General features: G+C 49.1%; 1 protein-coding gene across 1 annotated transcript; it reads left to right on the forward strand.

Annotated features, from left to right (window-relative positions):
- The first annotated feature begins 3098 nt into the window (after window positions 1–3098).
- fzd9b (frizzled class receptor 9b) lies at window positions 3099–6543 on the forward strand. The gene has a single exon (XM_030382014.1). The coding sequence runs from the start codon at window positions 3590–3592 to the stop codon at window positions 5381–5383; it is 1794 nt and encodes a 597-aa protein (XP_030237874.1). The 5' UTR covers window positions 3099–3589; the 3' UTR covers window positions 5384–6543.
- Window positions 6544–12500: the final 5957 nt, after the last annotated feature.

Genomic DNA, 12500 nt, shown 5'->3' on the forward strand with positions numbered 1-12500 from the left:
ACTCTGAGGTTTCTGTTTTAAAAGATGCTGCTGATCACAGAAGAGGCTGATACCTTTTAAATGAGTGACAATCTTAAGAAGGAAACTGTGACAGACTGTGATAGACCTTTATGCTTTTGTCGAGTTTCGTTGTTCGTTGGGTATGGGATGCAGGCAACGTATCTGTAAGCATGTGGATTGCTCCTGCAGGAGGGATGCTGCTGAACAGACATGCTGCCCTCATCCAGCAGAGACGTGGGTCCTAAAACCATCCAGGCTGTGGAGGACATTATGCCCTGACAGGGGATGGACAGCTCTTCAGGCCAGATTTGCCTATTAATCGTGTACTGTACATGCATACATGCAACCTACATGCATACATAACAAACATCCACTGTTTTTTCTAACTTTCCTTTTTTTAGCGATTGACTATTCAAACAACCGAGCAGCTGCTGTCCGCCCCCCAGCCCATTGTCTCTCGGGGCGGGTGAACCGGTCACTGCGGCGTAGGAGTTCCTCAATGAGCTATCACACTCACACAAAAGAGATAATTACATGAACGGAGCCTCAACAATAATATGCTTTTATAGTCCGTGTTGGAGAGGGAGTGTGCGGTGTCTCAAGATGTATGGCTGTATTAAGTGTGGGCTCGGGTCTCCTGTTACCCCCATAACAACGGACCCCCCCAGCCCCCCTCCCCCCTACACCGCAACACCACCCACCGGCTCGGTGTCTCCGGGACGGGCGGTCTGCGCTATTGTTCTCCCTGGGATGTTTACAGCTGCTGCGCGCCTGATATACGATAACCAATAAGTACAGCGGTGGGTAATTACAAGGGCTGCGCTGCCACCAGGGCCTCGGCCTGATGAGGGAGGCATGAAACACAAGACGCCATCCCGCGGACCGGTGGAGGCAAGATGGGGCTGTGTGTGTGTGTGTGTGTGTGTGTGTGTGTGTGTGTGTGTGTGTGTGTGTGTGTGTGTGTGTGTGTTTGTGTGTGTGTGTGTGTGTGTCGGGTGTGTGTGTGTGTGTGTGTGTGTGTGTGTGTGTGTGTGTGTGTGTGTGTGTGTGTGTTTGTGTGTGTGTGTGTGTGTGTGTGTGTGTGTGTGTGGTGGTGTGAGGGGGACACACTGGAGTGATGGAGAGAGAGTTGGAGGGAGAGAAAGAGACAGAGAGATGGAGAGGAGGAGAGACTGGGAGGGAGATGGAGAGAAAAGAGAGAAATGGAGATAGAGAGAAAGATGGAGAAAGAGGGAGAGAGGGAGAGAGAGAGAGAGAGAGAGAGAGAGAGAGAGAGAGAGAGAGAGAGAGAGAGAGAGAGAGAGAGAGAGAGAGAGAGAGAGAGAGAGAGATAGAGAGAGAGAGAGAGAGAGAGAGAGAGAGAGAGAGAAATTAAAGAACGTATATAAATTTCCTCTGACCAAATGGCAGAGTAAACATTAATAACCTATCCAAAACAAACTGATTGCAGGCCAGAGAGTGGTCAGCCAGTAGTTTATATACCTATATAGCCTCGCTCCAACATCCTCAGGGTCAATCAGAAATAACACAAAGCGAGGAAAGCGGAGACGGCCCAAGGTTTTACTGCTCTACACATGGTCTTACAACGCGATGCTGTGGCGAGACCTTGTGTCTCCTTAACTGGCCCTGTGGCACGCTGCCTACGTGAACGTATCACTTAATATGATTACGTTGTTGAGGGTAGAAATCTGTCCTTAACCTTGGGTTCCGCGAGTTGGAGTCGACCCAGCGCTGCAAGGATAATCTGAGATAAAAATAAGAAACAGTTTTGTGTTTTTTTACATGGCTCCTGCTAGGTATTTATTAGTGTTGAGTCAGGCTTTTTCGGACATGGCACTTTTTTTCTGTGCCCATCACTATTTGGGGATGAGGAATCGATTTTGGAGGATATTCAAAGTCCTTGCAAAGAACGTTTCTAAATGTCTTCACCTTTGTTAAACTCTGGAATATGGTTTTGGGTGTCTCGCTGGACGCTAACTCTTTCTGATAAGGCCCACTTAACCTGAAGAGGTATCTTTTTGATAATAATCTTTGGCCTCCCCAGGACACACTCTGCACCCCCCCCCCCCCCCATCCATCGACTTGTCTTTGAAGTGCGATCTCAAACTGAAAGGTTTGGATGGGACTTCAGTCAAGCTTACTCTATTTGATTGAGCAATAAAGGCCTCGCTGACGTAGATTAAGATTTCGTCTTAGAGCCTGGAATGTTCTTCCACTCGTTCTCGATCAGGGTTGATTTTGAACTCCGAAGCACTGGGATAAAAGGCTTTTCACCTGATGCCAAATCTGATGCTGCAGATTATAACCTTTATCTTCCTTAATTTGTACAAGAAAACAGGCAAAGATATTTACCTCCCTAAGTCATTTGTTCGTGAAATATTATGTAAAAATCTTCTTATTTTATCAATTTATTTTCTCCATAATTCCACCGTGCAGGTACATTGCACGTTCAACTTGTGGTAATGTATCTATAATTGCCTGTGCTGGAAGTCCTTCAGCAGACAGAATGTCAACATGGACGGTGGAGTCGGTGGACAGTTGACAGCCAATTCGGGCTTGCGGCCAGAATCCTCAGGTTCCATGCAGGATCACTGGAGAACTATTAGAGGGGGATTGTTGGCTATTTCATTCAACCACTAGATGGAAACAATAGTCTTCGCCACTACACTTAAACATGTTCTCTCTGTTTTCATAATGATTGCCAAGATTTCAACGGAGGTAAATCGACCTCTTTCACAAACAGTTGTCGAGTAAAGAGAGTAATTACTTGCTGTCACGTATTTGGATTTTTTTTTTTTAAATCAATAGCGAACGATACACTATAATATTTACTCGGCTGAGGGAGGCACTGGTACGAAAATAGTCCGAATTGACTTTTAATGGATTTGTTATTTTTTTGGTGTTGAATTGTGTTTCAAATGCATGCTGCTGACCATTTTTTCTTGCCAATTTCTAAAAAGACACATACAAGGCATGCGAGAGACCTCCAGCTATGGGTGATCGTTTTCCTTCTGCGGTGCTCCTTCATAAGCCAGGCGAAATGTGAGCGTCACTGAGTGCCCACCCCCCTTCCCACTGAGTGCCCACCCCCCTTCCTACTGAAGTCCCCGCTGGAAGCAGGGAAAGTTCAGTGTGGCGTTTGAAAGCGGTGGCTCAAGAGAGAGCAGACAAAGTCAATTCTGAAGAGATCCGTGTCCACCGATCCGGTAAACACCGTCAGCTCTAGACCTGCATGGCATGCTGTGGATTTAAGGACGCTTCTTCCTTGCCGCTCTCCGGGACTCGTGGGTACACAGGCTCGTCTTCTGCCCCGGTTGGCGTCCGAAGTTTCGGTCTCTCAGTTTGTAATAACGGACTTCATTCCCACTGGTGGGCTTTTTGCTATTCCGCCTGTTAGACTTTTTTTTTAATAACTAGTGGACTTTGTTCGATCGTGGATTTATCCAGTCACGGAAAGATAACACACGTTTTGACCTTCATACGTAATGGGCCACTAGTGTGGGTCTTCCTATTCTATCCGATTCGGTTGTTTTTTTTGTATGGACATTGCTTTGGAGGTGCAAACTCTTTTTTTGACATATGACAAAAAATGAGAATGGGTGGCTGTCCGTTGAAGATGGTTATTTTCCTATGGTGTCTGCTGGTAATTTCTGGCTCCAGCTTCGAGATAGGATCCTATGATCTGGAGCGAGGCAGACCAGCCAAGTGCGAGCCCATCGTTATACCAATGTGCCAAGGGATCGGCTACAACTTGACCCGCATGCCCAATTTCATGGACCACGACAACCAGAAGGAGGCTGCGATCAAACTCAACGAGTTTGCCCCGCTGGTGGAGTACGGCTGTGACCCGCAGCTGCGCTTCTTCCTCTGCTCCCTCTATGCCCCTATGTGCACGGACAAAGTGTCCACCTCCATCCCCGCCTGTCGACCCATGTGCGAGCAGGCCAGGCAGAAGTGTTCCCCCATCATGGAGAAGTTTAACTACGCCTGGCCCGACTCTCTGGACTGCTCCAAGCTGCCCACCAGGAACGACCCCAACGCCCTGTGCATGGAGGCTCCGGAGAACGACACCAGACCCGAGACCAAGAAGGGCGAGGGCATGCTCCCGGTGCCGCCCCGCCCCCGACATCCGGGCAGCGGCGGCGGGGGGTCCGGCGGCGGCTCAGGCCACTCGGGCGGCGTCCCGGGGTCCTGCGAGAACCCTGAGAAGTTCCAGTACGTGGAGAAGAGCCAGTCGTGCGCGCCGCGCTGCTCCTCGGCCGTGGACGTGTTCTGGTCGCGGCGGGACAAGGACTTCGCCTTCGTCTGGATGACGGTGTGGTCCACGCTGTGCTTCGTGTCCACCGCCTTCACCGTGCTCACCTTCCTGCTGGACCCGCACCGCTTCCAGTACCCCGAGCGGCCCATCATCTTCCTCTCCATGTGCTACAACGTCTACTCGGTGGCCTTCATCATCCGCTCGGTGGCCGGCGCGGAGAACATCGCCTGCGACCGGGAGAACGGCGAGCTGTACATCATCCAGGAGGGGCTGGAGTCCACGGGCTGCACCATCGTCTTCCTCATCCTCTACTACTTCGGCATGGCCTCGTCCATCTGGTGGGTGATCCTCACGCTCACCTGGTTCCTGGCCGCCGGCAAGAAGTGGGGCCACGAGGCCATCGAGGCCCACAGCAACTACTTCCACATGGCGGCGTGGGGCGTGCCCGCCCTCAAGACCATCGTCATCCTCACCATGAGGAAGGTGGCGGGCGACGAGCTGACGGGCCTGTGCTACGTGGGCAGCATGGACGCGGCCGCCCTCACCGGCTTCGTGCTCGTCCCCCTGGCCTGCTACCTGGTGGTGGGCACCTCCTTCATCCTGACGGGCTTCGTGGCGCTCTTCCACATCCGCCGCGTGATGAAGACGGAGGGCACCAACACGGAGAAGCTGGAGAAGCTGATGGTGAAGATCGGCGTGTACTCCATCCTGTACACGGTGCCCGCCACCTGCGTGATCGTGTGCTACTTCTACGAGCGCCTCAACATGGACTACTGGCGCTCCCGCGGCCTGGAGGCCCGCTGCGTCTCGCTGCCGGGCCGGAGGAACGAGGGCTGCTCGCTGGACGCCTCGGTGCCGGCGGTGGCCGTGTTCATGCTGAAGACCTTCATGTCGCTGGTGGTGGGCATCACCAGCGGCGTGTGGGTGTGGAGCTCCAAGACGCTGCAGACCTGGCAGCTGCTGTGCAGCAGGAAGCTGGCGGCGGACCGGACGCCCGGCGGGGGCAGGAAGCCATGCGGGGGGGTCACCTGCGGCAGCATGCACTGCCACTACAAGGCCCCCCCCGCCGTGGTCATGCACATGGCCAAGCCGGACCCCCACTCGGACAACCCCACGCACGTGTGACGCGCGCGTGGTGGTGGTGGTGGTGGTGGTGATGGGGGGAGTGGGTGCTGGGGTCGAAAGCACAGACGATGTACTGCATAGAGGGGCGAAGTCACGCCCCTTCGGGTACAGCCCATGGGACCTATGAGATCGAAAAATATGAATGGGGTGCAATGGAGAGAGAGTAATTATTTTCGGGTCCCAGTCTTTATATGCCCTGGATATCACATATGTTGTTTGTGGATTTAAATGATCATTTTTCATGCAAAGAAATGTATCACTTAAATCCACAAACAACATATGTGTGTAATCCGTGCAATATAAAGACTGGGACCAGAAGATAATTACTTTCTCTTCATTGAACCCCATACATATTTTTCGATCTCATAGGGGCGTGACTTGCCCACTCTATGAGGGCACGCTGACGGGTGTGTGGGGGGGGGGGGGGGGGGTGGGCACTGTGCACGTGCACTCACGTATGTGTTGCCGCCACGAAAACACAAGCGCACTCATGTTAACACACACACTTACACTTTGATGTACCCAAACACTTTATGCCCTGTGTAAGGAGCTGCTAGAAAAAGACTTTACCTGAACTGACTGATCTGCCGTTTTCTCTCGCTCTCTCGCTCTCTCTCACTCGCTCTCTGTGCTGTAGCCAAGGGACACAGCGCAGTGGCATCAGTCAGAAGGAACTATCATTAACAGTGTTCAAAGAGACATTACCAGTGTTGTTATCTCCTGCGTCTGTCAGGTTGTTTCCTCTGCAGTAGATATGCCCAGTATTGCAGAGAAAAGAGGAGGAGAAGAAGAATGAAAATGCATGGCAAATGTTTGTAAGGAGACGTCGTTTTGTGCTCCCTAAAAGTGGCATGGTTATCTGTATAAATGTGTATAGATGTGTTATTTATTGTAAATATATTTAATTTATGTTTACTTTGGCTCTTACCGGATCTACTGTTTTATTTGTTTAGATGCATTCATTAAAGCTTCAGTACTGAAGGTCAAGGGAAATTAAGTGCCTTTTTATTTTTTAAAGAAAGGATAATAAATTCTTCATACACAATGTTGAACCAATGTTTGGTGTTTGTTGTGCCTACATGAATCATGAACTGTGTACTGTAACCTAATCGCATTATTCATATTGAAGGATATTAAAAGGTATATAGCCCTGAAACACATCTCAAACAGCTGCCGTCACCTTGTTCTTCTCAATCTCCTGCAGCACCTCTGCTTCCCTCCTTGTCACTCTCTTGACACTTCTGACAGCGAGACTGCGCCAAATGCGTCGGCTTCTTGTATTTATTTATTTGATTCAAGTGCACAGTTCGTCCCCCACCCCCTGGCGTAGCTGACAATAATCCTCAAAGAGAATCATTGATGAATGGAGTGACTAACCATGGCAATGTAGCCTATTCATGTTTGCGTCTTCACCCTCGTCCTCAAAACGCAGGAGCAGCTTGCGGAAGAATGTATTTAATTAATGTTATAATCCCCCCCTCCCACACACACAGACACACACACACACGCACACACACAAAACCACCACCCCCACCGCCACCCCAACCCCAAATCACTATTGTACCCCCCTCTCGCTTTCGCTGTTGCGTTTGATCCCCATGCAAATACGCCCCACTTTGATCTGGGGGGACCAACGTGAAGTGGTGTTCAGCCCCATTGCAAGCATCCAATGATAGCCTTCAAATCTGGCACCAGCACATTGTAATTGAGTCTTATGACTGTTAATGCTAAAATGATGGTCCATTTAAATGTCAGCCTACGCAAACTTCACTAATTGAGGCTACTTTGATTGTAAAATATATCATATTTTTCTGGCATATGTTAAAATACGTATAGTTTCGATTTCCCCCCCCCCTAATTTTTTTTTTTTAAATAAATCACTTTCATTGGAAAAATTGGAGCTGACAGCTGTCACTGTCCAAACAAACAGCTTCTAGTTTTCACTGTGTTTGACAGCGGACATGATTGTTTATTGTGTCTGTGTAATCGTTCTGTGTCACCTCCATCTAATGGCAATGGCACCATGGAAAAATAGGATGACCGGGAGCCTGTTTTCATACGTTGCGTCACTGACTGCGTTACTGGCAGCCTGCTCGACGTAAATTCTTCTCGTCTTAACACAGCCATATTTCTGCTACCGTTGCCAAAGCCTTAAAGTAAAAGTAAAATGAACTTCTTACATTTGGAGATAATTACTCCAGAGCTCCCCTCTGTCCTGATGCACTACGAGCTACATATTGTTTATTTTCCATTTATTCTGCGTTGATTTACTTCCTACCCCCTACGGTAAATCAAAGTGGGATCGGGGGTTTTGTAGTAAATTAACCACATTTCCAGGTGTTACCGGGTTTCCTGGTTGTGTGTGTGCCACTTTAAACGACCCCTTTCCCGACTGCACTTACTCACCAGGTGTTTGGGGTCAGCCTCAAACAGGAGACATCACCGGCAATGACAATCATCTCCCCACTGCTTTCTCCCCACTGCTTCCCAGAAATCTGCGACAGTTCTGGTGGCGAGACGCCGTGTGTGCAGCACTGTTTAAAGTGCTGAGTTTTGCTTGGAGCGGGGATTGCAGCCAGAGTGCCTGGGCTCGGTGTTGATCAAGCCACATGTTCCAGTTCATGGGGTGCCTGAAAGGGGGGTTGGGGAGGGGGGGAGGGGGGGATGCGGGGGGAGTGGGGGGGTAAGCGTGCTTCCTCTCCGGTTTACACTCCAGTGACACGAGCCAGGGAGGCCAAACACTTGCTCTGTGAGACACAAACCAGCTTGTCCCACCTGCGCTCAACTACACACACACACACTACTGATTAGATAGAAGGAACAGGAATAGGAAGCGGTTTAAGCACATGGGCAGAATAACAAAAGAAAGGGAGAGGAAAGTGTTTTCTTTGACTTTTGTCTAGTCTGTCGCAGGATTCTACATCTATTTTTGCCTTGTTTTATCTTCCTCTACATTTCTTTTTTTCTTTTTTCTTTTCTTTTTTTCTGCCTCAAACTATTCCAAAATGTTTCCAGGTGGAATGTATCAAAATAATCAGCAGAGCCCCCCTGCTATACCTTTATTATGTTCTATCTGCTCCAGTTTCGGTTCCAGCGTATAAAGTCTGTCCTTGGGTTTTCAGGTCACTGACTGCTACTCTTCGAGCAGTACAGCGCGGTGCTTTTAAGGGAGGAAGAGAGTTCGCACAGTATTCTTTTGATGGAGGGGGTGAAAGAGTCTAAAAAGCAGCGTTTGTTTGAGATGCGGTTCCTCCTGGCGCCGGGAGCAGCCGGCGCGGACGCACGGCTGGGAGCACCTTCTGCAACGCACGCACCTGAGGTCGGCACGCCTGGACCGCTGCCAGCCAATCAGCACCCAGGGCCCGGGTCAGATCCCCACCTCGTCCTTCAGTACTGCCCAATTTCAGAGCGGGTGAGTCAGCCAAGGCCTGGCCCCCCGATGATTCACACTGCGAGTTTCCTTCTCTGGGCTCCTCTAGCGCCAGAGTCAGTCACAACAAGTGGGTCGTTCCACTGAACACTAAACCGTAGGGGATATTTTTCTGTGTTTCGTCAAAACGTAGAGAGACGTATTTGTCACAAGAAAACCTTGCGTTGTTGTAATCCCCCCCCCCCCACCCCCACCCCCCACTCGCACCATTATTCGTTTTTTCTATGAAAAGGTTGCATGTGTGCAATGTTAAATGCTAATAAGCTACCCCCGGTTGAGCCGCCGCTGCTGACACAATTGTTTGTGTGTGCCGGAGACGGGGAGTGGAAGCCCCTCCATCTGGTCCCGCTCTGATGAAAGGGGATCGTTACGGCATCACGGACCCTTGCTTCTGCACCTACACCCCCCCCCCCCCCCCCCCCCCCCCCCCCCCCCACTACCCCCCCTCCCCCCGAACACCCCACCTCACCCCACCCTTAAGGGGACTGGGAGGGGAGGGTGGAAGAAAAGAAAGCATCCTTCATTACCCCCCTCCCCCCCGCCCCCCTCACCCCGCCCCCCCCTCCCGGAGCACTATCCCTTTCCTGTGCTGTTTTGATGTGTAAATGAGCGCATTGAAAACCTGCAGGCCCCCAAAGAGATGCTTTCCATGAAAATGCGGGCAGTCGGAGAGCACCAGTTCACACACAGCCCCGCTAGCCCTCGCAAATGGCTTCCCAGCAGTGCTGATAGAGACGCACGGCTAATTGCGCCCGCTGCACGCACACACACACACACACACACACACACACACACACACACACACACACACACACACACACACACACACACAGACACACACACACACACACACACACACACACACACACACACGTACGTACGCACACACACACACACACACACACACGTACGCACACACAGACACACACACAAATACTAACAGACACTTAAACATGCAAACTTAGACTTATTCAAACCAAACACATGCCCACTAATACGAACACAAAACGTACACACACCAATACAAGATCTTAACCACATAAAACACATACCCCGTTCCATATACACACACAGAAACACATGAACTCACTCATGAACTCACTCATACACACGCTGACAGACAGACAGACACAAACACACTCACTAACAGACACTCACTAACAGACTTTATACATCAGTACCTCCCCCCCCTCTCTTCCCCGTCACACACAGGAACACACACAAGTAATCACACACACACACACACACACACACACACACACACACACACACACACACACACACACACACACACACACACACACACACACGCACACGCATAAAAAGTATGAAATCGTAATCACACAAAAAAAACACGCAAACAATCTTAATCATGTTAAACACACACATATCTTGACTAAGTCCAAGCAGGGCCATATAGGTCTAGGATGATGGATTCTTCTGGCTAGTGGAGTGTGAGAGAATGCTACACACAAGTATACACGCATTCATATCTACGACAAGAAAGATGCATGCAGAAAAGTGGACAGCTGAACTTTGCAAGTGGATTGCAGTGTTTACAACATCAATAAAATGACATTTTTTATTTAGTTTATTCGTCGTCGTTAAGAAGACTTGAGCATCAAGGAATTTTAAAAGGTTTTGTGGAAGGGGAAACTCACAGCAGGGATGGCTGAATAATAATACAGTCCCTGCATGATGTCATCAAACAGAGACTCGCTATTCAAAATAATCTCATGCATTGCAAAATAACAGCAACGCTTCCATAAATGTTTATCTTCGATGAGTAAACCAAGCATACTCAGAAATTCTTCTCCAGTTTTGGAAGTTACAAGGATGATCCAAGGGTGACAGTTGCAAACCTCCGTCAATGACTATGTCTTTCTTCTTTTGTGTTTATCCTTCGATCTTCCATTTGCTCAAACAATGATCATAAGAAAATGACTTATGATGAACTCATTATTTATAAATTAAAAAGTTCAAACTATTTGGGATGAAACCTATAATGAATTCAACTCACTCGCAGCATAAACAGTCGAGATCGATTAGCACAAATATTATTTAAACTCAGAGCAACCTACAGCATGCAGGACAACACCGCAGAGGACAACAATGTCAAGTCCTTTTTTAGACGGAATCCCCCCCAAGCCCCCACCTCCTCCTCTAGTTTCTTGACCTCATTTTTAGCTCGTCGTTACGTTCCTGATTATTGACTACCATTGGGGACCAAAAGCAAGGGGTTAAAGGTCACAAGCTATTAAAGGTATAGTGAATATAATCACAAAGTTTTTGCTGCATATTTTCTCCATGTATTCTCCCACCTTCCTTTGATCCACAGGCAGAAGAAAGCAAGCTTTCTTATTCCTCTGTACTCAACCCCTACACCCCGTCTGCCTGTGGCTGCAGAGGCAGATGAATCACTGAGAACAGAGCTGTTTTCTCTCTTTCTCTCTTTATCTCTCTCACTCTTTCTCTCTCTCTCTCTCTCTCTCTCTCTCTCTCTCTCCATCCTTCCCTTTTTCTCTTCATCTCTCCCTCTCTCCGTGTCGCTCGCTCTCTCTGAAGCACGTAGCGTCACTGTGATCACGGTTAATCGCCTTTGCCACCGTCTGCCAATCGCCGCCGCTGCATTCATCTCTCTTTTTCACCGCTCTCACGGACTCCCCTGCCTCTTCCTTCCCAATTAGACAACGTCAAGATGGCTGGTGTCCCCCACCTCCCCCCTCCCCCCCTCCCCCAACCACCTGGGAGTGCTGGCTGTTTGAGCGGAGAGGAGAGGAGGTCAGTGATAGCGAGCATTCGTTTGAGGGTTAAATCATGGCGGGGCCTTTCATCGTGTTGTTCTGTTGCGCGATCAGAGGCACGGGATTATGTAGGTCAGACGCTGGAGAGGGGAGCAGCGTGGCCCTTTTGTAGCTGCCATTTTTATTCAGTTGCTAGGCAGCACCCGCTCTAATCTCTTGTACCAAAGAGGGAGAGAGACACAAGGAGACACACTGAGAGAGAGGGCGAGAGAGAGAGAGAGAGAGAGAGAGAGAGAGAGAGAGAGAGAGAGAGAGAGAGAGAGAGAGAGAGAGAGAGCAGGAATTACAAAGGACAAGAGAGAGAGGGCAAAAAAACCTTGAAAACAACATCAACAAAGAAGACAAAACCGCGCGTGGCCTGCTTTTAGAAACACTCTAAAGAAAGGGAGTGGAAAGGGCACAGGATATGAGAATCTGATCACGAACCAGCAACCTCCTCCAGCTTTTCTTTCTCTTTCTCTCTCTTGTTCTTCTTTACATCATTCCAGTTTGTCCACTGGTCACTGTTTACTGTTCACTGTTCGCAGTTCAACCTGCCAGAGCACCACACGCAAAACAAACCAGAACTTTCACTCTTCTATCGCCATTTCGCTATTGTTGGGAGATGCAATTGTTTTTTAAGTAAGGCCAGGGCATCTATGTCTATTTCAGACATTTAAAAAGTTCGAAAAAGAAAAACAGCTAAACTAACTTTCAATCTTCTATCCCCCCTTTCTACCTGCGGCCACATGCATTTGCAATATGTAGGTCCATGTACGTGTGCATTTCATACAGGGTTGACAAATAAATGAATACACAGAACAACCAGACTTAACTTTCACTCTTCTATCAGACCTTATCCAATGCACATCCTTAAGCTAGGCTAGGAACTATCAAGTGGAAA

The sequence above is a fragment of the Gadus morhua genome, chromosome 16, assembly GCF_902167405.1.
Source record: "Gadus morhua chromosome 16, gadMor3.0, whole genome shotgun sequence".
Lineage (NCBI taxonomy): Eukaryota > Metazoa > Chordata > Actinopteri > Gadiformes > Gadidae > Gadus > Gadus morhua.